At 42.1% G+C, this 26496-nt stretch overlaps 1 protein-coding gene across 2 annotated transcripts in view; it reads left to right on the top strand.

Moving 5' to 3' along the window:
* Window positions 1-13206, top strand: part of KBTBD12 (kelch repeat and BTB domain containing 12) — a 40696-nt gene extending 27490 nt beyond the window's left edge. Inside the window, exon 6 of one of the 2 annotated variants that reach the window (XM_063164773.1) lies at window positions 10622-13206. In XM_063164773.1, the coding sequence (XP_063020843.1) occupies window positions 10622-10791 (170 nt within the window). In that variant the 3' untranslated portion in view covers window positions 10792-13206. The remainder of the gene's footprint in view (window positions 1-10621) is intronic. The other variant, XM_063164774.1, reaches the window with a different exon arrangement.
* The last annotated feature ends 13290 nt before the right edge of the window (window positions 13207-26496 follow it).

Here is a 26496-nt window from a genome sequence, read left to right as displayed (position 1 = left end):
TGAATTCTGACCCCCTACATGTGCATTCTGTGCACCAGTAAAGAAGTGGTGTGCAGTTGTGCTGTTAGGCAGTCATTAACAAGGCAGCCAAAATAAGAGTCTCACTGTCAAATCAAGTGTAACCACATAGTTTAGGAGCTGAGAGGAACCTGTGCCTTAAATACAGGCTGATTAATGTGACTTGCAAGTTAGTACAGGAAAAGGGCTTTCTAAGTGGTCACAACAATAACAGCTTCTGGCTCCATCATCAGGACAAGGATGGGCAGAGGCCGTGAGCTGAGGGTGGAGGTGTCACCTGGCTGGCCTCTCTCCCTGGCCACATGCTCTCTGCATGCTGGAAAGGGTTCTTGCCTGATGAAGAGAGGGTTATTACCCTTTGGAGTGAGGGAGGGTTATTACTGCCACATGGGAGCTTGGAGAGGGTGCCTTGACCCTGCACTATCACAATTACAGCTGCTCAGCAGCCTCAAGGTACAGAACAGCATGTGCTTCTGCTGCTTTAGTAGAAGATAGTATTATTTTAGGATGTGTTTGTTTGGTTTTGGTCTTTGGGTTTCTTGGCATGTCACTTTGGTTTTTGTGCGGGATGTGACTGAAAGAGGATATTCCAATTTTACAAAACATTGTAATTTATTTTCATCCAGTTGGAGTTCTTGGAACAAGCTGGAAGCACAGCTGTAGTCTTTGGGTTTTCTGCCTGCTGAATGCCAAAAGACTGCTGTGATCATTCAAGAATAAGCACAGCAAAGAAAAAAAAAGGAAAATAAGCCAAAATCACTGCTGCAATTGAAGTCTTAGCCTATAGGGCTGAAACTAACCCCCTGTATAGTATAGATCTGTCCTAATCTCTTCAGCCTTCACTTGCCTTTGCATTTGCTTAAACCCACTCTTGATCCAGCAGGAAGTTGACCTGGTAAAGACATTGTTTCATGTAATTTTTGACTGGTATGTGTCATGCTCTCTATGCCTTCCTGCCTGTGTACAGACCTAAGTGGATCATTAGAGCCCAGAGATGCTGTAGCCAAAGCTGAAAAGCAGTTGTTAACTGCTTAAAGGGCCCTAAATTTGGAAGAAAGGATAAGTACTGCTCACCTACCATCTTCTCTGAGTCCCATGTGACAACTGAAGTTTTGTGATGGCAGGATTCCCATTCCATATGTATTGCCTGTCACAAGTCCTTGTCTGCCTGAAGGGAAGACAAATGGTGCAGCCCTAACATCATCCCCAGGAGAAAAGGAAGAAAAACTGCAGCTACTCAAGAGGGAAGTCAGCTTGGCTGGATGACAGTAGCAATGGGAGTCCTTCTAGAAGATAAGTGAACTCCAAAGTGTGTTCAAATTCCCTCTGAACTGCCAGGAATATTTTTCAATGTTGAGATATGTTGGTAATGCTTGTAAGGTTTCCCCTGCTGAGGCTTGCTCAGGTCAGAGGCCATGGAAGAGGAGAGGGGATTAATTCAGCTGAAGCTCAGACACTTCTCTGCAGTGCCTACACTTGGTAACCCTGGGCTCCCTGCAGCAGATGGAGAACCACAGACACTTCAGAGGGAGATTCAGATCCTTGGTGCTTTATATCTGCTCTGAAGGAGCAGAAAGAAATTCAGAATTCAGAGGAGCTCTCCTTCTTTTAAAGCTTCAGGTTTAAATCAGGATGTGAGGGATTCTAACTTGGCTTACCTAGGGCAAAGACATCCAGAACTTGGTGTCTGGTTTGATGGTGCAAACATCTGAGACCTCTGTATTGTTATCACTAGCTGATTAATTTGTATGTTTTTACAGTCATAAGTACCCAAAAAACACACTTCTTGTTTTGAATCTGTCTCCTCCTTAATGAGACTTGCAAAACTTCATCTGTTGTCCAGTTGTTTATATAAATTAGCTCATATTCTACTAAAACTTCCATGGTAAACAGGAGCCATTAACCTGCTTGTCTCTGCTCCAGCTCACGAAGCCTTTGTCACAAATGTCATTTTCTAGCACTGTTGTAGCACTCATCAAGATAATTACACATGTTTAATTTTTTCCCATTGGTTTATAGTTCAGCACAGGGTGAAAGCACTACCCCAAGTATGAATACTCAGCAGGGCTCAGTGTGCAACAGCCAGCCAGATTTCTGCTGAAACACTGCCACATTTCCTGCTGTAACTGTGGATTTTAAACCAGCTTTTGCAGCCTGACTGTACAGTGCTCTTGTTGATGTGTTTTATTTTCTTTTCATTGAACAAAAACCTGTCAAGCTGCACAGGTTGACAGCTACTGACATCAGCCTGTGCCCAGCAGAAGCAGCCTCATTAGTGTGGCTGCCTGATGGAGGGGGAGCAGCTCTTCAGGTATGCAGGATTACACCCTTATAAAATGCCTGCCAGATCAGGTTCTTTCTTTTTGACTGCTTCTGAGCATTATAAATGTTTTTCTGGTGAAAGTAATGAAAGAAAAGGTGTGTGTGTGCCTGCTTACTGGGACTATGTCATCTGCAGTCATTGTCACTTGTAGCCTGTATCTGGTGGCTGGGGATTGTAGCTTTAGTTTCAGGCTATAGGTGTTGTTCCAGCTGTCTGGAAACTGAAATCCAGAGCTGAGTTGTTGGTTTGTTTTTTGGGTTTTTTTAACTCAATGCATCCTGGCAGTATCAGTGACAGTGTGGCCAGCAGGACCAGGGCAGTGATTGTCCCCCTGTACTGGGCACTGCTGAGGCCAAAGCTCAAATCCTGGGATCAGTTTTGGGCCCCTCACTACACAAAGACATTGAGGGGCTGGAGTGTGTCCAGAGAAGGGCAAGGGAGTTGGGAAGGGGCTGGAGCACAAACCTCCTTGGGACTGGCTGGGGTGTTTAGCCTGGAGAAAAGGAGGCTCAGGGGGAGCTTATGGCTCTACAGCACCTGAAAGGAGATTGTAGCCAGGTGGGGTCAGTCTCTTCTCCCAGGTGTAACAAGTGACAGGACAAGAGAGGAAGCAGCCTCAAGTTACACCTGGGCAGGTTTAGATTGGATATTAAGGAAAACTTCTTCATCTAAAGCACTGTCAAGCACCGGAATGGGCTGTCTAGGTCAGTGGTGGAGTCACCATCCCGAGAGGTGTTTAAAAGCCACATGTAGTTGGGACGTGAGTTAGGGGTAGCCTGGCAGTGCTGAGTTAATGGTTGGACTTGGTATCTTAGAGGCCTTTTCCAACCTAAATGATTCTATGATGTTAATTAAAATGCCACCTGTACTGTGATACTGTCATACATGTGACATCAGCTGATGTGCAAAGTACAGGTACAAGCACCCCAATGCAAATTATGAAATGTTTAATAGATCTGCTCTTAGCAGCACATATCCCCTAAAAGGTCTCATAATTTCATCAGGTAATGGGGCTTTTTGTGGAGCTGTCTCTGAACTGGCAGTTTTGCCATCTCCCTCCTGTGTAGCTTAGGGCAGAGGAGGCGAATGTACTTCCCTAACATGTATGTTGAAATTTTCTGTAATGTGTGTAGTTTTATACGGTACCAGAGCTGCTTAATCCAGTTTTGTTATTTACTTACTCATATCAAGTAGAAATAAATTTTTCTCTTGAATGATGTTACTGCCAGAGAAAGAAAGAAGGGAAGAAATATCTGTGAAATGGACATGCAAGAACCTAAATTATTTTGTGCTTGCAACTGTTACCCAGGATAGGTGACAGTGATACAGAGTCCTGCTACTTGTGTTAATTTTGATTCTTATAAACAAAACAAAAATTTACAGTGGATTCATTTTCTAGTCTATTCTTCCTCATTTACATAATCTGCAATCCATGCATTGGAATAGAAGCAGCTCTGCTTGCAGCAGTGCAGAACTGTGTAGTAATTACTATATTCCAGCTGAGCTAATGAGTTTTTATCTCCACACTGCCCACTCCTAATAGCAGACTAACTTAATAGTTATTTATTTTGACTAATCTCCCATGGAAGCTGTTCCCCTTAGTCTCCTCCATTATGTGATTTAGATGGAGAATCATTCTAGTGCTTGTTTTTTATTATAGTGGTTATGGAACATTACTGGAATTAAATATAGACATATTAAGGAGTCTGGCACAGTAAATACTGCACTTGTGAAGCTTGGGGGTTGAGAGATTGGAACAAAACCTGGTTCTCCAGCACCTTCCCATGTTCCCAGCTAAATAAAGCAGAGGTTCAAACCCCGGCTGCTTATCTGCAGCACTGTTTGTTTCCCTCTGTTAAAATTTAGTGTGCACAGATGAATAATTAAAGTTCTCCTGCCCACAGTTGTTGCCATTAGAATAAATATTCCCACCAATGGAAGGGATTCAGAGCCCTTGCATTTTGCTCTGCTCAGGGCTGCAGGCACTGCCATGGCTCTGCAGCTCACAAGCCACATCCACCCCAAAAAATGCAGCTTGACCTTTCACTAAATTCTCCCTTTCACCAAATCCTCCCCCAGCACCAGCATGAGCTGCTGGCACTGGAGAGACCCCTGCAAATGCTGCCTGCCCAGGGAGAGCTGCTCATCTACCCTGCTCATTAGCTGGAAATGTGCTGCCATAAATGAGGCCAAATCAGGTCAGGGGAATTGCTGGGCAGCAGCACCTGCTCATTTCACATCTAAATTTGACCTTCTCACTCTCTGGAAGTGGTATTAGCTATTCAGTCCTGCTTCTTACTGAGGCTCATTTATTGTTTATAAAGGGTTAATGAATGATTAATAGATATTTTAATGCATTTTAATTAACTGCTGAATAGGTCAATAGGTTGTTTAGAAACATGGCTTGTAGCCATGTGTGACATCAACTGTGTTCAAAACTGTCGTGCACAGTCTAAACATGTTTTATATCTTCTATAAATTATATATGAACCTATCGTAAGGCATTTAGAAATAGTACTTCAGGATGGGCTGAGCCAAATAGTTCTTACTCTGATTTGCTGTTTTTACCCATATAAGTTCATATTGCATTCATTCATATTGCTGCCTCAGTAACCTGTGATCCTGCTATCACCTGCTTGTGAGACTGTGCCTGAAAGAGGTCTTGGCCATGAAGAGGAGGCAAAATCTGGAAAGATTTTAAAAGCTTAAGCAGCTGGGTCAGTCCCAAGGATAAGCAACTGAATTAGGAGCTCCCTTCTGTAGACCAGCCCATTCTTTATATATATATTTAATTTTCATCTCCATTGATTTGTGAGTGAATGGGTGGCTCATGAATCTATGGTCCTGAAGAATTGCACAGCAGATCAGGATGAGGGAGGACCTGTTTATGAGAATGAATAGCTTACCTTACTCCATGCAGGTGCTGGGGAAACAGCAAGGTGCACAGTGGTGAATTGAAGCCCCCGCCTTCCTCCCAGCTTTGGGTGTGTCTGGTGGGATGGTGGGACACACTGCCTGGGCACTTCACCTGGCCAGCCTCAAACAGCCCAGCCAAGCTGTGGATTCTGTGCATGCTCCTGCCCACAGGCACAGATGATGGATGGCCCTGACCTCCTGAGGGTGCTGCCTGTGTCTCACTGGTGGAGATGGGGAGCAGCTCACACACACACAAATGGGATTGGAGGCCACAGACTCGGTGAACTTATTATTTTTCCTACTGCAAATGAGGAGCCAGGACATCTGGTAGTAATGATCTAAATGCACTTCTATCCCATTGCAACACAAATATGAATTCCCAGGTCACCTAACTCCACCTCATGTAATTATGGAAGCAGCTATTAGTGGTGAGGAAGATAAGTAGCAGAGGCTAGTCCCATGTGCTTGAAATCATTCTCTGGTGCAGATAATGGCATGACAAAACAGGTACAAACCAGCAGTGGAGGCTGAACTGCTCCAAGGCAGCTCTGGGTGGCTGTTTGGTGACAAGAACTGGGCAGACAAGTGAAAGAAACACCTGAGTAAATATTTCAAGGACTGTTGAATTGGCAAGCACCTTGTGATATTCAGGTGCTTTTTTCCATGACAAGAGCAGAGCAGACAGCAGTCCAGCTGCTACAGGTTGGATGTCTTTTTTATAAAATTTATTTATACAAATTGATCTATGGCAAAAGAATAGAGAGCATATTAGAAGCCTTCAAACTGGAAAGGACAACAAAAGGTTGTATCAGCCTGAGAACCAGCATCAGCAGGAGCTCAGACAAGTGGCCTGTGTGAGAATGTCCTCAAGGACAGACTGAGGCTTTTCCCAGCACACGAGGTGGCCCTGCTCTGGATAAAGTTGCTGAGGTGCTGCTGGCCATCTAACAGTGTGTCAGTGTGGCTCTGTCACTGCTAGAAGGCAGGTGAACTTGTCCCAGAATACTTTTTTTTTTTTTTTTTTTTTTTCCTGCCCTGCACTGATGCAGAGGCACCATGACTTGTGGCTTGGCACCTGCTCTCACTGTTTCCACCACTCTGCTTCCTCATTCCTGTGCTGGAGCAAACCTCCCAGCTGATGTCAATGGGCTTCTGCAAGAAACAATGAAATATCAACCACATTTCAGCAAACTTGCCATAGATTTCCCTCCAGTGAATGGAAATTCAGAATGATTTTTTTTTAAAGTTCAATCCTCTGGACAATGAGCAGGCTACAGCAGAAAGGATTTATTTATCTTGGCTTACAAGTGTAATTGCTGTGTGGTTAGTAGTCCTGGATGGAGTATGGATTTTCTACCTGCTAAGCATATTGCTTAATTCTTCTACATCTGCCTCCCTTTATCCCTCTCAACTGAAAACCTGACAATTGTACCTGAATTTTCAGTTACAAATGAGAAAGAAAGGTCCAAAAAGCATGGTAATAAATACTAATGTAATATGGAAAGTTGTTCTTTCATTCCCAGCCTCCAAATCAGAATTCTAACGTGGTAAAAAAAAAAATCCATCAAAACACCCACAAAGACACAAAACCCAACAAAGCAAAAAAATCCAAAAAGCAAAACAAAAAAACACCAACAACAAAACAGATGAAAAAGCAAATGAAATATTTATGTTGCCTGCAGTCATACTGTGTGTCTTTCCAAGAATTGTTCATCCTGATTTATGTTCAATCCTGATTCAAATGGCATGAGAAAACTTATGGCATAAAGTGAAGTCTGGCCATATTTGGGGAGTGAGTCACAAACGTTTCCAAGAAAAAACATGATTGTGTATATGGAAGGCAGGCAATCACTTACTGAAAATTAATATTTGTGTTCTTTTCCTTTCTGCACATTCAAAGAAAAATTTAATGTGAAAAAGTGTTTTGTTTGCAGACTAGAATATAAAAGTTAATCTTAAAACTAATTTTGCTTTGACTACTGTATTTGCATATATAAAATACAGTTTTAACTCTCATAAATAGAACATTTTGAGGTGTAACTTAAGTCTTGCACTGGGAAGAGATGGATTTCTAGGGTCACTGTTAACCTGCAGTCTGGACTTGTACACCAAGAAGGCAAAGCTGTACCAAAAGAGTTCTGACTCTTTTTAACACCCCACCATTTCTGGTGGGGATTAAGTTACACTGGGATTAATGATCCCTTTGTTGGTTTAGCCTCTTTCTTTCCTGAATATGAATAAATCACTGTTTTACTGCTAGAAAAGGATCTGCATCAGGCATAGGTTTGTACAATTGGAATAATTCTAATCTAAAGTGGTTTAAATCCAGTGCAGAAAAACACAGGGTAAGAAAGTTTCTTTAAAACTTTAATTTCTTAAAGAAGAACATGCAGAAAAACAATGCCTCATTCTGTAGAAATAAAATGAGTGAAACCCTTTCATTAGGGAAGGTGGTTGTCTGGTGAGGCAGAATAATGCAATGAGGACAGAGAGTTGTGTGGGGTGGCTTTTTAGGAAGGTGATCTCTGCAATATAGCCAATATCATTCTGCAGGTGTCATATGATTCTCCTGTGACTAGAATAATCTTCTATGACACTGCCTTTTTAAAATTGCAATTAAATAAGGCAAATCAATGAAGAAGAATCAGGAATTATTTGTACCTTTGAGCTGTTATTGGGATTAAAGCCCAAATCCAGCATTATAGCCTGGAATCAAAGGTGTTATTCTCTTAGGAAAGCACCACTTTTTCTGTTGTTTTTACCAAGAAAAAATAAGATTAGAAGAAGGCTTGAGAACTGAAGGTTTTCAACTCATTTCTCTTTTAAATAGAAAAGGTGTAATTTTTTTTCTGAAGTATGACTATTTTGAGCAGTGCTTTGCCTCACATGAACTTTCTCATCTAAAGGGTGCTGCTTAATTTCCTTTAAACACGATAAAACTAGAGAAGTTATTGCTTCCCTTGACTCTTTTTACCTCCCAAGGGTTAACAGTTAACTAACACTGCTTGTGCTGCAAAGCAGAATTTCTAATGTGGAACAAAACCAGTCAGAATATCCCACAGAAAAAGGGAAACAAGGGACATAAAGGTTGAGAGTCACCCAGGTCAGGAAAAAACACAGCAAGGCTTGTAAGGAAGGGCTGCTGAACCTGCCTTTGATGTTTTAATTATGAATTCTTTTTCTGAAGTGTTGCAATCACTCACAGAATGTCTTGGTTCCAGCATTTGATTATTTTTCCTGTGTTTGTCTCATTTTTGTCATCGTGCATGCCAAAGAAAATCCAGGCATAAAAATTTATTGCATAAAAGAGATGATCTAATAAAAAACCACAGAGACAGGAGCCTCCCGTGCCACAGCTTTGGTCTGTTTGTGTTCCTGCATTTGCCTCAGGAAAAACCTCTTCACTCTTGCAGGGTCACACAGGAGTTTGCTGGTAGTGGCACATGTTATTTGTTTGATCTTTTTCAGTTTTTTCTTCTCTCTTCACATATAAATGGCTTTTTTAGTAGTTTGCTGTCTTCTGTCTTGAATGGCTGCAGACTTCCAATGTATTATTTTCCTCCTATAAAGTCCAGGTTCAATAAGCAATCCATCATAACCTGTTTCACAAAAAGGAATGGAACAAAGACTGTTCAGATGAGACTGTATCCTGCAATCTTGCTCAAAGCTCCTGGAGAGTAGGCTTGTGGAGATCTATGAGAGTCCCAGAGGTCTGGCTTTGGACCAACAAAAATTACACCACAATAAATTATGGGGGGAAATGAGAACAAGTTGTGGAAGCTGGGGTAGAAAAGCTGTGCTGCCCTCCTGTATCCAGATGAAAGAGGGTGATGGTGAGTGGATTCCTTAGATAAGCATGACAAAAATGTGCAGAAATGTCCACAAAACTTGTGCAACATCCACAGATCTCGTGCATGTTCAGAACCTGCTGAAAACAGAACTGTCCTGTACCCACTCAGCAAGGGAGCCAATTCTGGGAGGAGAAGCCTTGTTTCCATCTGACCTCCCCACACCCCAAAGCTCCTCCTTGCAGGGGAGCCTGGGGGGTATTTTAAATCCCACCACACTGCATCATTGTAACATCAACACCAATTTTGTACTCAACCCCCAGAGCTGCTGTCCCCTGGAGAAATACGTGGTCTGTTTCCAACGTGAGGAACAATCTGCGTCTCTGGGTGCTCTTCTGCTTTCATTCTTTTGCCCTTCTTCAGTCCTTCAGTGTCAGCTACACATAAGGGCAGTGCCCAAACCATCAGGTGCAAGTGGTAGATGTGAGATGGGGCTGTTGCTGGAGGTTTGTTTGTATTAAAAAATTCCTATAAGGGATAGCTGAATGGGAATCTCACTCTGGAGCCTGTAAATTTTATCCTGTCACCAGTCTCTTAAGACTCAATAAAACAGCATTGAGTATTCAATGTTTCTTGCTGTTATGGTTCTTACCCTGGTACCTGCAAAGTGTCTGTCCTTGGAAGTCTGAGACCTGGCTTTTAAAGCATCTCTTCTGAGGCTCATCTGATAGCAAAGCACGTGCATGTCCTCAGCTCAAAGTAAGGAAAACTTAGGCTAAAGTTACTTGCTGTGAGAAAGCAACTTTAAGATGAAAAGAAAAAGTGAGCAGAAATGAAAGATGGTTTTATTTTTACATAAGATTGGCTTTAAGTAACAATTGTTGCAGAGCTCAGGACTGTTGTTAGCAAAGGAAGGATTTGTAGTCTTGTAAGAATTTTGATATAGCACTGCTGGTTCTCTGCCTCATGGTGATTCCTTTATGTTTTGTTTGTCTTTGTAAAAAGCTTCTTGTCTGGAGGTTGGCTGTGATTTAATGACATTCTTCTAACCTGCCTGTCCATGACAAATTCCTCAGCATTTCAGAACACCTAAAGTGCATCTAGAGCCTTGGGGGCTCTTTCTGTCTTTGTTTCTCCCTAAATCACAGGATGTTCAGACTGTGCACCCAAGAAAAGCCATAGTATTGGAGTGCTTCCTGCAGCCTGAGAATTGCATCTTGGCTGGGGCCAAGAAAAGAACACACTGCATGCAGGCATGCTTGTGAACAAGAGGCAACACTCTGGCTCTAAAAGATGAGCATCTGACAGTTGACTGCAGGATAAACTGCCACCTGCATACTTGTACAATGATGAAGCACTTGGTGCTTTTGTCTCTGCACCTGGCACCCAGAGTGTGAGGACTGACTGCACTGTGGAGATTTCCATCTGCACTTTTTAATTTGCTGTTTGTTGACAGTGTCAGTACCACAGAAATTACCTTTTTATTTCCCCTTTCAGAAGGGTCATAATAACAACTGCCCAAACCTCTTGGATCCTGTTTGACTTGCCCCCTGCTGCTGTTGCCTTTGTTTTTCAGCTCGCCATGAAGTGATCTCCAAGGAGATCCTGGAGCTGGACACGTGGGAGAACCAGTGGAACGTGGCGGCCACCAACGTCCTCATGCACGACAGCTACGACGTGTGCCTCGTGGCCCGGCTGAACCCACGGGACCTCATCCCTCCTCCTCCAGATTTAGTGGACCAATAGAACTCCAGGGGCTCTCAGCACTTCCAGATTCTGCAGAGACTGAAGAATTTGGGGAGAAAAATGCTGCACTGGCTCTGGATCACAGCTGGGTCCCACACAGAGGGAAGGGCAACGCATGCTTAAGGACATAATTGCCTTTGAGCTGTGCTTCTCTGATGATGCTTAATTCGATAGTTCTGGTGCTCTGCACTTCTGTGCTTGAAAGGCAAGGTTGTCCAGCCCTTGTGTGTGGCTCTGCATCTTCAGTCTGGCTGTGCAAGCTCCAGTGCTGGGTGAAGCCTGAGCTGCTGGGACTCTGCCTGACAGGCACAGGGGCAGCCGGGGCTCAGCTCACAGCAGACACATGGCAGAAAGCTCCAGCCAGGGAAATCCCTCCTTTGCTGTTCATCCCCAGGAAGCTAAGAAATAGAGTAAGCCAGCTGATGAGAAACAAGTGCCAGACTGTAATTGACTGATGCAAAGGTAAAACATAGAAAAGCCTTTGTTTGAAACAAAATCCCATTAGCCAAGGTCCATTAGCCAAGAACACCAGCTCCTGCAAACACTATCTAAGGCACAGACACAACAGTCAAGACATCCTGTCTTTGCTAATAGACCTGAACCTGTGCTGGTAGAAAACTAATCCTTTGGCAGCAAATCACAAATGAGTCTTTCAGTAGGGTTGGTAGGCAGTCTCTAGCAAAGACAAGAAAGATGTTAAATTTTCACATAAATCCTATTTATTACAAAGCCTGGTATGACCAGGATCTTGGAGCTCAGTTAGGAAACTTCCCTTGAGAGATGGATAAAGGAATGCCAACTAAAAAGTAATAAATGAGACCACTATTATCTGCATATCAGCATTGCAGCTACAGGGAAAGGAGAGATGTGCTAAACAATAAATGTTTCTGTAATAGCTTTAATGGAGGCTAATAAGGCTAATTCTCTACCAACAGAATTGGCTATAATCACAGGGAAGAGGAACAATTCAAACAGTGCTTCTGAAGGCAGTGCTAGCCTTTGTAGGGCTTGAAGACAGTAGGTTAGAGTGAAAATTGCTATCCTATTTGAGTTACCAATAACTATTCTCAGTTCTCTGGTGCCTGCCTTGCAGTGTATCTCTTGCAGACAAGAGAACTGGAAATCTCATGGTGCTCTTGGGCCACAGCTGTAAATGGAAGATGCTGCAATGCAGACTGCATGTCAGAGGCAAACATAAGACTAAACTATGATATTGTGTGAGAATAATCATTGCCAGCAAGAAGTGGCTTTTGATAACTACAAAAGCAGCAACAAAAGTGGAACAAAAACAAAAAAAAAGCAAAGAAATGAGGGAGTGCATCAGATAGTTTACCCAGAGTTACTTCCAGGATTTGTGTTTAAGAGCATCTCAATTTTCTCTTTCAATCATGTTTTAGGCTGCAAGAATGCCAGCTCTCTTTGTTGCTTTTCTGACTGCAGTGCTCTGCTTATGGCAGAGAGAGATGGAGAGGATGATCCAAAAGCCCTTTCCCAATTTCAACTCATGTTATTCATTAATTATTCTATAAATATCCAGTGGGAATATTAAGCTGTCATATAAAAACTTTAAGAAGGAAGAGGACTAATTTTCCCTGATAACTCTTGTAGGACACTGAGGAATGCTCAGACAAGAAGGGATTTGAGGGGAAGAAATTAAGGAAAACACATAGAAAAGGAGTAAATCCATGAGCCTTACATCTAATTGCTTGTCTTCCATTGCATTTCCCAAGCAGAATGTGTGCCACAGCCTAAATATGTACTCTTGTGTTTGCATAATTTCTGTATTATTCAGCCATCCTCTTTTTCTTTCCATTGCTTATATAGGTTATCAACTGCCTAGAACAGAGTAGTGACAACCATGAACTTGAGCAGTGCAAATCAGTGACCAGTTGCTAAAATCTCAACCCCTCTGGTCATCAAGTGCAGTTGTAGGTGTAAGATCAAGAAGGCAAACTCTGCTTTAATAAGTTTTTAAATGAAATCAGTAGAAAGTTCTTCCAATCAAAAACCATCCAATAGTGGAAATTCTTTGACTTTTGTTGTTACTGTGAAATAATTTTGTTTTCATTTCTCTAAAAGGCTCTTAAGGCAGCTGGAAGCAATGCTCTTGAGTATCCATTAAGGGTTTCCTTGTGAACATCAAATTCTGTAACTGTACCTAATTCTTTCCTTTTTTTTTTTTTTTCTTTAATGGATTTTTTTTTGGTCTTTGGTCTCTGCTCTGTGGTCAATTCCTTACAGTCCTTGTGGTTTAAAGCCTGGGCTAATTACTGGATTTCACTCCCTAAAAGACAGTCTATTTGAAATATTTCAAGGGAAGAAGGGAGATATTTGCAACCTTTCATTAGTAATATTTGACCATGTGTGTGAAACTCAGCTGGCACACTCCAATTAAACTTTTATTTCAGTAGTGAACTTGCTATTTCTTTCTCACTTCATATGTTTTGCTTTTAATACTGATATTTAATGAGCTGGATGGAAGGAAAGTATATACTCTGAGAAGGTCTGTCTTGATAACTGAGGAGAATAATGACAGACATTTTATATATTGGCCTTGCAATCAGTGAGCTTGAGCTGCACTGGGCAGTTAACAAGGTTTTTTTCATGCAGCAGGGCCAAGTGACCTCCCTCACATGCTCTGAGCATCACCTTTCCTGCTGCCCATGGGGTCTGACTGCCAGGGGGGACCCCCATGTGTCTGTCTCTGTTTCTGCCCAAGTCACAATGTCTAGCACAGGGGAATGTTTGGGGGTTTTTTCTGGATTAAATATCTAGAATGGGGGCACTAACTTCTTAATTTTATGTGGGCCCTATGCAGTTCCTTGGGTTGCCCTTGGGACGACGAAAATTTCCAAACCAGTATTTGAAAGTGCAGCTTGTCTGAGGCAGGCAGAAGCAGAAAGCATGCTTATTGAGAGGTATAGATCTCAACCAACATCCCTCTGAGAGTATAAGAATCTGCAGCTCTGCTGTGTCCATGGGTAATCTCACATTGCTGTCAAAGTTCTTAAGAGTCTTAACTTCTTCTATGACAAAACCTGATACAAGCAAAATATAAATTACAGAGTGTGCATTCTCCAACCTCCACCAAGTGTGGGTTTCACTGAAATAATATTTTACTGCAGCCCCTTTCCATCTGAGCAGCAGTTAGCTTAGTGTTTCATCAAGGCTGAATTTACATCATCCATAACTCTAAAATGCAAGCAGTGCTGGAAGCCACCAGCTGTTTAAATGGATGGGGGGTTTATGAAGCAAAAGCATACACCACAGTTTCACTTGAGGTGCTGAAGTATTTCACTGGTTCCCATACATGAAGAAAAATGTTGGAATGGTAGCTGGTCACATGGCACACAGGGAAAAAAGCAAAAAAGTGAAATGCTACAAAAAGCTAATTGAAGCTCTCAATTTTTAACCCCAGCTAATGTTTTAATTTTGAAATTGTCCATAGATAACTGACTTCATAAAGATCCCTGCAGGATTTCTCATGTCTGTTTTCATACATGTGGTCAAGCAGGAAACCACCAGGCATCTGACTGCTCACCCTCACCCAGCACTGCTGGGGCTGCTTGCCTGGGTCTCAGTCCCTGCCCACAACAGGCAAACACACACACACTGCATTTCGCATGTGTGCAATATTGAGATTTATGGGGCAGTGTCTGTATTTTGTTCCAGCAGACACACGTTGATACTCAGAAAGCCTTGATTTGCCAAAAGAAAATTGCCTTGGTGCACACAGAGCTGTCAGCTCTTCTACCAGCACTCCCAAATATGCTCCAGGTAAGAGGCTGAGGGAGCATCTGTACAAGAGGCTGACAACAGAGATGGGAAGAGGTTCCAGAGTGTTACAACATGTGGTGGATTTGGCCCTGGATCTCCTGATTCTGGGGTTTTTTCCCCTCTGCTTAAGATGTGTACTGAGATCCATGATCATGTTCCAATCAGTGAAAAAATAAAAGAAGCTAGAATATATTTTTTAATATTACAATATATTCACAAAGATCTATGTTGCTTTTCTGCTGATTTGGAAGACAATGACATTCTTTTAATCAGCTGTATACCTAGTGATTGCTGTCTTAGCTACGGGGGTGGTCCCTTTCACTGCCTGCTCCCCTAATGGATTATGTAGCTCCTCTGAAAAAAAGTTTCATGAATCACAATGCTTTGAGTCACCTGGTCAGAAATTCAGTTTTCATTTGCAAATGTCTGTAGCTCTCCCTACAGCTTTTCAAGGGGACTTTAGCTCCAGCTTCAAAGGAAAGCTATTTCACGCCCAGTTGTGCTCAGCTGGAGCTAGCACATTTGCAATTTGCTATCATTTGATGTGTAGAGGTTGAAAGCAAAGGAAATATTTGGAAATGGCAAAAATATACATAGAAAGTAGGCAGAAATACACTTTCCTTCTCTCTCAGTGAATGTCTCAGTGTGTTTGGTGTTTCCTGGAGTAATTCACTCATCACCCCTGGCATGGGCCAGGCTGGGGCTGCATGCTGGCATTGCTGGAGGGATCCACAGTGGAGCTCTGGATCCTGACAGGCTGCCCTGCCCTGCCTAAGGAATTACCTTCAAACCTTAAGTGTTCCACAATGTCCCATGTAGTTTATATACATATGTATAACATTATTTTTAGAAGTTCTTTTCTGACAGCAGTAAGATTCTTTTTATAAAACATACCTGGCAACTCTGTCTTCTGCCTAACTCATCAAAGTACTCTAAAAAAACAGTGTCGGTCTTTAAATAATTTGAACTATTCTGGGCTTCAAGTCAAAAAAATCCTTAAATTCCTGATGAGCTAAGGAACAAATAGGGAAATCTTTTAGTACTTCCCTATGTGTTCTCCCTTCTCCAATTTATTCTGGCTGTAGTGTTCTCCTCAGAAGTTTTCTCAAAGTTTTCTCCTCAGGGTTTTCCCAAAAGCTTTAAGCAAGTCTCTCCTTTTTCTCTTCCTCTAATCCCATTTCTTCCTCAGCCCACTTATCATACCAGTCCTTAAACTCCTTTGTTTCTCTTCCAGTTCCCCAGAAGCTGGGAACAGCCACTGGGCTGCTCACCAGCTCCAGACCTCACAGGACCCTACAGCTCCAGCATCAAATCAGCTTTGAAGGACAAAAGGAAGATCACACCAGCTCCCTGGATTTGTGCACACTCATTTCTGGGCAGGTTGTAGCTCCAGCCAAAATTCTGCTGTTCCTTCTCATACCAGATGAGCCCTGCCTGCTCTGAAATGTCGCACTCCTGTGGCCACGGCCAGGCTGGGAGGTGACCTGCATTCCAGCCAGCCCTGCCCTGCCCTGCCCTCGCTGCTTGGTGCCCTGAGTTTGTCGTTAATGCCTCCCATGCTGTGCGTGCCACGGCTGTAATGACTGCAGGCACAAGCCATTATCATTATCCCTGATTCCTGAGCACTGGATGCTGCAAAAACTGCCTGAAGCACAGAGGGAGGCGTCTTCATTATTGCTTTGTAGCTCATGTCTTAAAGCCATATTTCCTCCTGCATTTTCAGCCAGGCCAGGTTTCACTAAAGAACTGGGTCTCTAATTTATCAGGTTTTAATATTGGTATTTTTTCTCCACTTTGTCCTTTTCTAGTTCATTCTTTATAATAATACAAGTGATTTTCCCATCTTTTCTGTGGAATGCATTGTCCAAACAAGCCTCCCAAGGCCACTGGCTTTTCATTATCGGGGTCCAAGTACAGCCACTAAAGTACCAGTCAGCTGCACTACTTTATTTTCCCATTCAGCAGCTTCATAGTAGAAGAAATGTATTTCATCCATACATGCAGTAATGTGAGAGGAAACCACTTCCCACATACACAAATTCCTGACTCATTCCTTTCAAATGTGGCTGAAACAACTGCTGAATCCAAACATAAAAAGCTATAATACCCATTCAATAGGCTTTTGCAGGCTCCCCAGTATGAGGAGGAGGAGGATCACAGGGAGATGTCTTGTAACTAGAGCACTGATCAGAAGTTTCAACCTCTCTGGGTGTGTTTTCAGTTCAATTACTCCATTTGTTAGTCTTGGGCATCTGGTGTCTCTGCCCAGGTTCACCTATGTGAAACAATTATAATAACACATCCTTAAACATTTTGTGTGGCTGTCTTGTGTGTTTAGAGGGAGGGGCTCACATCTCTGTAACTTGACATTTCACATATCAGAAAGTGTTGTACAGAGGTAGAACAATAACACTGTTCCACTGCTCTCACCTCCTTGGTTTTTGGTGACACATTTGTCCCCAGCATTCAGAAACTGAGCTTTTCTGGGAAAGGAGAGATTGGGTGTTTGCAGCCAACAAGGACATTTTATTTAGTCCTTTATAGAAAAGCAACACCACATATCTAATTGTTGATGTGTTAAGTAGAAGGAGGAATGTAGGGCTTATTACATGTACCTTCACAGCCAGTCTCACTTGGACACAGGCAGAGCTAATCTCAGCAAATTGAGTGGTCACTAATTGAGGCTAAATTTGAACAGTAGTAATTAGAAGGATGAATGAACTGTCTTTTTCTCAAAGCAGATCTGATTTAATAAAATACTCCACTTAGACACAGTTGCAGAGAAGCAAAAAAAGAGAAGGTGCTTTGCAGAACTGTAGTAGATTTACTGGGTAACTGAGACCTGAATTTAGAGGATCTACCACATGTTTTATAGGAAAAATTCAGCTCTCTGGGGAGCTCTGTAACAAATCTGTGACTGATTTAACTAGCCACTAAAAGGCCCTGCTGCATCCAAGGAATCACCTACAGAATATGCATAAAAGGGTTGTACAATGTTGCTGTTTTACAATAGCATCTATTTGCTTAGCTACTGAATTAAATAAAACTAAGTAAAACTTAAGGGGTTCTTAATTTGCTTATTCCTTGAGCATCCTTCATTAATGACGTGTTTTAAGGTTTTGTTGCCCACTTAACTAATTGAATAGTCCACAGGTACACTATAAAGTGTATAGGGAAAGGTAAGAAGATTAAAAAGTAAGAAGAAAAGTGGCTTTTAAAGGTGTCTGATTCCATCTCCCTTCTTCTGTCAGAAAGAGCACAGCACACCTCCATTAGGCAAAGCTATGGCCATCTTGGTGCTGTGAGATGTGATTTTTAGCTGAATAGATGTCTCCAAGCCAGATGTAATGATCAGCAATGAAGATTCAATAGTGCAGGTGCCAGCTGTCAGAGCAATTCAGTGTGATCTCTGGCTGGCTTGGACAGCCCATGCTGAAGCCCAAGCTGTTACATGCTCGCTGCTCTCATTAATTATCAGCCTCAGCTGAAGCTAACCAAGGTATTCGCTCATGCCGCAGTCAGAACTCCTAAATGAGTATAAAAAAGACCAAATCTGTAGTTCATCTGCAGGATTTGAAAAAGCATTTTGCAGTTAGATAATTTTGTAGCCCATGCTGCCATGAAGCTACAAATTGCTTACAGCAGCACAGCACAGAGAGAGGCACAGAGAACAAATGCTCACTGAGGGGTGTGTGGCACAGCAGCTGCTTGTGCCAGCACTGCCACTTGAAAATTCACTTATCAAAGGCTGCCTGGATGCACCAGCATTCACCTCAGCTCCGGAGCCAGCCCACTGTAAAGCCAGCTCTTTGGAGTGCTCAGAGGGACAAACAGTCAGAGGCTGTACAAAGACTGAAATTGCTCCAAAGCCTTGTCATAGCTGCTGCATTAATAGCTTACTGCCTGATGGCTTCTTGGGCTCTTACACAAAGATGCCAAATAGCAGATGAACAAAACCACAGGAACAGGAAATTTACCCTCTTTCCAGTATTCACAGATGATAAAACCTTCCTGACAGTTATTGTTCTGTGTTTTTCAGAAGGGATGAGGAATCCACTGCCACCCAGCACTGCAGCATAAAGCAGCCATCTGATTCCCAAAATCACAGCTCTCTTGCCAGGAAATTTGCCATACTAATGCTGCTGCCCTAAGCAGCTCAGTCTTTAATCTGATTTCTTTGTTTCTTATTTCAGGCAAGCTGCTGTAACAGCAATGTTCACTGAAGGCTGCTAAGCCTCTTGGCATGTCTGTAAAACTCAGGCGTGTTAGCAATTCTCTAGCTGGCCAGAGTCCTGCCCACTTGCATTTAAGGAGGACTTTAATGTGTTTGTACTGCTCTGATATTGCACAGATCAGGGTGTAGTTACTGTTTTATTTCCCTAGCTGAGCTAAGTAAATATTGATAAAGATTTATATGGCCTACTTTCACAAGGAAAGTAAATCTTTGTAAGTAAAAATTCAAAGTGAAGCTCTAACTTGGTTTTTTTGGAGCCATGTGTTCACTGTGTATTTAATCATATTTCTGTTGTTATTGGATTTACTGGATGCATTTTATAAAGTGCATTAGGAGATCCACAGGGATGTCTATTCAGAGGATGTGACCCAGCAGGATTTTTTGGCCAATGATGGAAATAGAAGCCGATCAAACCAAGCCTGTTAAATTTTAGCATTTAAAAAAGCCTTCTCTGAGATTGAGAGATAAACAGTAATCAAAGGTAAATAAAAAGAAGTGATATATTGTTATTTATATCTAGTCTGGATTTAAACTGCAATTTTTACAAGGAAAGAGATATCAAGAATACATTTTGTATGCCCAACCTGAATCCAAACCTGAAATTATCCATCTGCTGAAAGTCACCATCATTCCACTGAAAAATATGGGTGGATAAATTCTAAAGGGACTAACTACAAGGATCAACATAAAACTCACTGTTGAACCACCCATAAAGATCATCTGCTCAATTTAAGCCATAATGGTTTTTTGAGGGATCTCAAATCCACACCAAATTCCATGTCAGTAAATCAGCCGAGACAAAACTGGAGTCAGAGAACAGTGGAAATATAGCTGCCTGGGGACAGCCCACAGGCTGACTGCAGAAGTGCTGGTCACTGGGTTAATGACACATTGAAACCCTTTTGTAGTATGGGGGGAAAAAAAATCCATTAAAAAAACCTACAGAGACATCTAGCTCTATGACCTAACAGCTGCAGTTGTCTGCCATACAGTGGATTATTATGGAGATGAGTAAGCATGACAAAAAGGTTACAATAATGGAGAGACTTTAAAAATGGGAGACTGGAAATACAATGCTGTTTTACTTGCAAAGTGTTTCTCATGCAAGTGTCCCTGGGAGATTTTTAAAATAAAGTTTGAATGAAATACAATAAAAATCAAATCAAAGCCCATTCACTACGTACCAAACAGAACAGCTTAGGTTTCAGATTTGGTTTTAAAGCCAGGAAGACAATTTACTTGATGAATTTCTGCTGCTGCTCAGAATTCCAGAAGAAAGAAAAAGACAGTTGCTCAAAAGGTAGTTTACAAAGAGTTTGGATTTAAAAGCTGATGTTGTCAAGAGATGAAAATTGAAAGAATCACAGAATTATTCAGCAAGAGCTTCAAATATCCATAAAATAAACAGAAATCAGTTCTATTCCAGGATCAAAAGCAGAATTTTACATGTACAGCATTTTCTTTTCAAGCATGCACATGATAATTACTGCATGCAGAAATGTCAGTGTATTACAGGTTGAATTTGCATGAAAAAGCCATGCAGCTACAGGCAGAGCTCAGCCTCACTCTGTGTGCACCCCACCAGCACAGCTTTGTGTGTAACTCCACAGCCCTGGGTGCATGAGGTTATTCAAATTCAATATCCAAACACTGATTTGAAGCACAACAGGTGATGCTGAAGTCCAATGTTCACGTTGTTATTTGACCACTGTTGGAACTTCCCAGTTGGACTCAAGGGAGTCAGGTAACATTTGCTGACTTGAAAACCAAACACCTCCTCTGGTGGTAGGTTTCCATTCCCGAATACAGGTCCAATGTGGTTGCAGCACAAAAGGTATTTCTGCTAATGATTCATAAAATTCCTGTTGAAATTAAAGCTCCGTGCCAAAAGCTGTCTCTGCAAAGGTGTAAAGGCTCTCAGGTTAATAGTGGTGATTTCCACCCCTGGCCAATTTCCACGTGGGGAATGTTACAGTCAAGCTGGCAGTGATTTTTATGTAAATTGGTCCATTATCAGAGCTATATCTATCTGGTTACTGGGCCCTTAAGGGAAATTGGCATCAGTATTTGCAAGACAAGCACTTTTTTCCTTAATGTTCCAAACACTGTTGTTTGTTGGGGTTTTGGGTTTTTTTAAACAATGGTTCCAGGTCAATAGTTTGATGACTGAAAAACAGATCATATATGTAAAAGCTAGTTCTTAATACCCAGAAATATGAAAACATTTGGTTTTGTTAGGTCTATTATCATTTTTTACAGAATCTAGTTAGATAAGCCACAGAAAAACAAGTAGGGCATGAAAAATAAGCAATCTATGGGGGAGAGGAGGGGTTTAACATAAATAAAAGCATGCTGAAGGCTTCTGAAACCTTGAAGAAGCTGTGAGAGAACACATGGGAAGCATTTAGATGGTACAGAGAGTTTAACCTTGTATTAGCTGTAGGCCTGTCAGTCTTGCTGCAATACTCACCTGTTGGTTCTCCATGGGCAGGTACAGTTTGCACAGAACCAGCCATCATCAGTCTAATCTGGAGTTCTGTGGCCAGCACTCACCAACACTGCATCCCCCAGGGAAGGGTGTAGAACCATTTTCATTCCTCTTGCATATATTGCAAGTGCCCATATTGCATGAGCTGATGGTGGTAAGTAACTCTCTGACCTTGCTGGCTGATCTGCATAATTTTACCATAATTTGTCCCCTCCATGGCATGGTTTAGCAAACAGAAGGTAGCTCAATTACAGAGCTTTTTCTGAATCAATAGTGCTGCTCTCATTGCAGAACTACACATTACCTTTTGTTTCTACTTGAAATATTGAGGTTTCATGGAAAGATGCAGGATGAAACAATACTCCTATTGCAGTTTTCTTGTTCTTTGACAGGATCAGGGTTTAGCTACTGACTCCTTGTGCTACACAAAGTGTGTGTTATGTAGAAGGTCTCTTTTATCAGAAGCAGAAATCAGGATTCTCATTATTGAGCAAGCACTGCTGTAATGCTGCCAGCTGGGAGCACAGCTTGTTAAAGGTACAGTGTTGTACAGTATTTTAGACACCTTGTTAAGAATTGCCATAAATACATGGAATAAAATGATGTTCTAGGAACACCTGGGTGAACAAATTTGAGAAATACGGAGGTGAGTCATAACAGAGTTCAGGACCCAAAACACTTTGTGCAAAGCAGTGGCAAGATATTCAGTTAACCTCTCATGTCCTGATAATGATGTTGGAAATGCTTTCATGCACTGCAACTTTGGTCTTATGTCTGGCAAACTTCTTTTGATGTATTCTATTTGATCAATGGTTTGGATATCTCATTTTAGATATTGAAATTGGATTTTTTTTTTCCAAACAGGCACAGGTATGAAACATCCAAAGGCAGGGCCCAGCACTTCACAATCATTGAACCTCATGCAATTGGCCTTGGCCCATCAGTCCAGCCTGCCCAGACCCCTCTGGAGTGTCTTCTCTGGCAAATCAGCATTCCCACCAAGCTTGGTGTCATCTCTGCAACTTCCTGAGGGTGCCCTCCACCCCCTGGACCAGATGATATCTTTGATGAAGATATTTAACAGAACTGGCCTCAGTGTGGAGCCCTGGGGAGCACCACTTGTAACTGGCAGCTGCCTGGGGCTCCTCAAACTGGGAGATTTTCTCCTGATTACAGACTACCAGGGAGATTCTAGCTCTGTGGGATCAATGGAGTCTGGCTATTGGCTTAAAGGAGCTACCAGCTAAGTCTCTTTTAGGTTAGTAGCAAACAATTTACTTCAGGAATGTTGTCTACTCAGGGTTTCCTGAAGGTCATCCTTATGTCTGTGCCCCGTTGTCACTCAGATCATGAACTTCCACTTAGTGACTTGTTTCACACATGCCACCACCCCTAGAGCCCATGCACCTGCATAAATAAACCTTTAGGGACATCTAACAAGCACCTGTCAAACAGCCTGAGAGACAGCATGGGGGAGGCAGGCAAAGGGGATGTCAAGCATGTCACACTTGTGGTTGGTCCCTGGAACACTCTGTCAGAGCACTGGAGCTGCAGCTGCTCCATCTGAGCAGGATCTCATGGAGCTCCCCACGTGATGATCTTTCAGGGACTCACAGTACAGCTGCACTCTCAGAGGGGTCACAGGGATCTCCTGCAGCACCCTGAGGGCCCAGGGATCTGCCTGCAGGAAGCTCTGTGCAGGACTGTGGGCTGGGTCACATTGCACTTAACACAAGGACTTCTGGTCCTGAAAGTGGCCCTTGGGCATTGATGTACTGTAGCAATTAAATAATGACACTAATGAAACTTGCCAGCACAGTTGTGTGCATTTCATGCAAGCTGAGAAGGCACCATAAATAAAGCAGCTCTTCCACCTTGTGGTTACACAGACAACTGCTGGCAGGGAACTGGATACCAACACTGCAGTTAAACAGAGCCAGGCCATGAGGCTGTTGCTGTCTTCTTGTAGACTGATGCTACAAATATGAGCTAGCCTTGATTTGTAAGGTGAATCCCCATGTGTGTGTGCGTGCACTCACACAGGTGTGTACAAACAACAGCTTTGCAGTGCCCTCTGGCCATCCCACAGCATGCCAACACTGGAAGGATTCCTTCATCCTCCCTGCTGAGGAAAGGTCCTCACTCAGCACAACAGGCAATCTGGGCACACTGATCAAATGTGCTGGTGTGAGAACAGGGCGTGAGCAAGTCACAGACGTGAAAAATTTGATTTCTTCAAGGAGGGATTGTAGCTGGTTTCTGCAAGCAATGACTAGAACAAAAAGGAACCATTTAAAGGCAGACACAAATTCATCTATGCTGGTCTCCCCATTTCTACACTCTGCCCCCATTTTCTGCTTTTTACCTCTGGCCATTGAAGCAATCATGTAGTCTTTGCTGTTTGCATCAGGGCACAACTCAGCACCTGCAGTCAGTCACCACAGAGCAAAGCTTGATTTGCAAAGCAGTAATTAAATGTCAGCTTTGCACTAATGCAATAGAGGTATATTGAGATAATTTTGCAGTAAAGGCTGAAGATTTGCGCTGTGCGACACTGGCTAACAAACTCCAGTGCCAGTAAGTGAATACTACTGTGTTTAATGGTCCTAAAATACATTATTTCTGGAGCAGGATCAGCTTGGTTATATGAGAGACTGATTTAGTTTGAAGAAGAATAGCAAAACATGAAAAGAACAAGCTGTTTTAAGTCTACATCTGCTTCTCAGATGTTGCTGCTCTCTAAAGAGCAGTTTATTAATTACATGCTATCCTCCTCCTCTTCATCATCAGCATCATCATCATTCCAGTTGTACCAGCTGGCACCACTCCACACTGAGTCTTCTTGCAGTAGTAGGTGCTTCCAAAACAGTGTAAAAATCAGCCCTAGAGTATAAAATTCCATTTTTGTCACACTGTCTGCAATTGACTGCCAAAACAGTTCCCCAGGATAAACTGTCAAGGTCAGGGAGTCATACCAGGCCAAAATTTGATTCAGTGTCTCACATGGCTTTACTGAAATAGTGCACCAAGAACTGTATCTTCAGTTTCTTTTGCTTTTCACTTGAGCAGAGTGACACTTGATTATACAAAGGAGCTGAACTTGTTTCCTCTTTATATATTTTTTACCTCAGTTGGCAAAGTAGTTTCCTTTTCTCTCTGTAAGATCTAAGGAAAGCTTGCTTTCAGGAACCACTATTTCCACCTAGAACTGAACTTCAGTGGCAAATTTCACTTGAAGCACTGTACCCTCTTCACCCAAAACGTGAAGCTGTTTAGGCCCAGGATGGACAAAACACAGAGGTAGGCAAAATCTAATGAGTTTTCATCCTCCCTAAGCAGACAATTCTGTGTAATTATACATTTTTTTTTACAATAGACAACCAAATTATCTTACTGTCTAAAATTATTAAAAAAATTAAAAACAGGAACACAAGAAGTCTGACAGGTGATATAAGCATGCAAATAACAGTCTATTACACTTGTTTTTTTGTATATTTTTATGGCACAGACAAAGTTTGCTTACACAAAAAGCATGTGTGACTGTGCAAATTCTGGCACCTCATTGCATGCTTCTACCATCAATCCTCTGATCACTGCTGTGCTTCCCTATCCAGACTCCCAAAGAGCCACTGCTGATTCTCCCTTTTCCACTTATCAGCTCTGATAAACCAGCACAGTGCCCCCATTACTAAATCAAAACCATCTCATCAAATCAACTCTGCAAGACAGCATGTCACTTGGAAAGCAGTTGTTTTATCTCTAATTAGAAATGGGTGGATTGAAATAAGTTTCAATACACTGGATGCTTTGAAATGAGCAACCCTGGACAAGAGCTAAAACATTCTCACAGCCATTGGCAATGTCTTCAGTAACTCACAGATGAGATGCATGGTTTCAGAATCCTGGAGAAGGGCAAATATACAGTCCAACAATAAAGAAACATTAAAAAAAATTACATGGAAATTAGGGCTGGTCTTTTAAGGGATGAAATAATCAAACAAAGCATACCTAAGTGCTCAGAAAATATCAGGGAGATTTTGTGGAAACAATTACACATTTTATAGAGTGTATACACTGACTTTAACTGCTTTGTATCAGCACCTCTGTTTGCTTTAATCTTTCCCTTGACTTGTGTTTACCTTCCCTTTCAGACTGCTGATAACTGCTCCTGCAGAGGCCTGGAAAGCACACAGAACATTGAGTGCTTCTGTCTAGAAACACCTCAGACAATCAGCCCCTGGAGCACGTGTCCCTTGCTGGTGCTGCTGGGTGACAGTGACGTGTGGCTGGCCCGTCACTTCCTTGACACGCAGCCCAAAACTTCACATTTTCACCAATGTTTCACATTTTATTAAAGCCCAGCTGGATCTAGGTGTGCTACACACGGCGCCTTGAGCAGGCAGGGACTGACTGTGGGACACTGACACCTGGAGCTGTCTGACATGGTGTGAAAAATGCCTATTTTATGATTGGCTTTTTGCAAATATTAAAATGAATATTGTATGTGTTGTGTTAGAAAGAGATGCTGTATTAATTCTCTTAAGTAGTGTGCTAAATACAGTTTTAGGTTATAACAAGATGTTAAAATAGAAACTGTGCTATGTAGGATACTTTTTTTTAAAGAAAGGACTTGCAGTGAGATAGCAGCCACAGGACACCTAAATCTTTCAGAGAAAGAGAATTCATTTGTCCATTATCAGGAGAAACTAACTTCTTCCCTCCTCGCTCAGGCAGGACGACGCTGTTAGGATTATGAAGAAGAAGGTGACGAGAACCGGACAGAATTCTGTATTTGAATGCAATTTATGCATCATGTATGAGATGTATGAATATGCAACAGGTTATTGTTTTTCAGGGTTAATCCTCTGTTAACATGTGTCCATTTTCAGGCTTATGCTGCCCAGAAAAAGTACCCAGACGTCCGTAACTCTTTGCTTCTATTGTCTCATATTGTCCTAATTCAAATTATCCAAATTACTATTACTCTAATTGTATTACTATTTTATAATCATTTTATTACTACTAAACTTTTAAAATTTTAAAAACAAGTGATTGGCGTTTTTCACAATGGGACACCCAAAATACAGGGTGAAGCTGTCACCTGTCCACCTCTGGAGGATGACTCAACTCATCTGAAAATATGTGAGATGCACAGTGATTTCTCCAGCGATGAAAGGTAAGCAGAGTATTTCTCTACTTGTATCTC

Source organism: Melospiza melodia, chromosome 10 (assembly GCF_035770615.1).
Source record: "Melospiza melodia melodia isolate bMelMel2 chromosome 10, bMelMel2.pri, whole genome shotgun sequence".
Classification (NCBI taxonomy): domain Eukaryota; kingdom Metazoa; phylum Chordata; class Aves; order Passeriformes; family Passerellidae; genus Melospiza; species Melospiza melodia.
The sequence above is the reverse complement of the archived record's forward strand: the minus strand, read 5'-3'. Positions and strand labels throughout refer to the sequence as shown.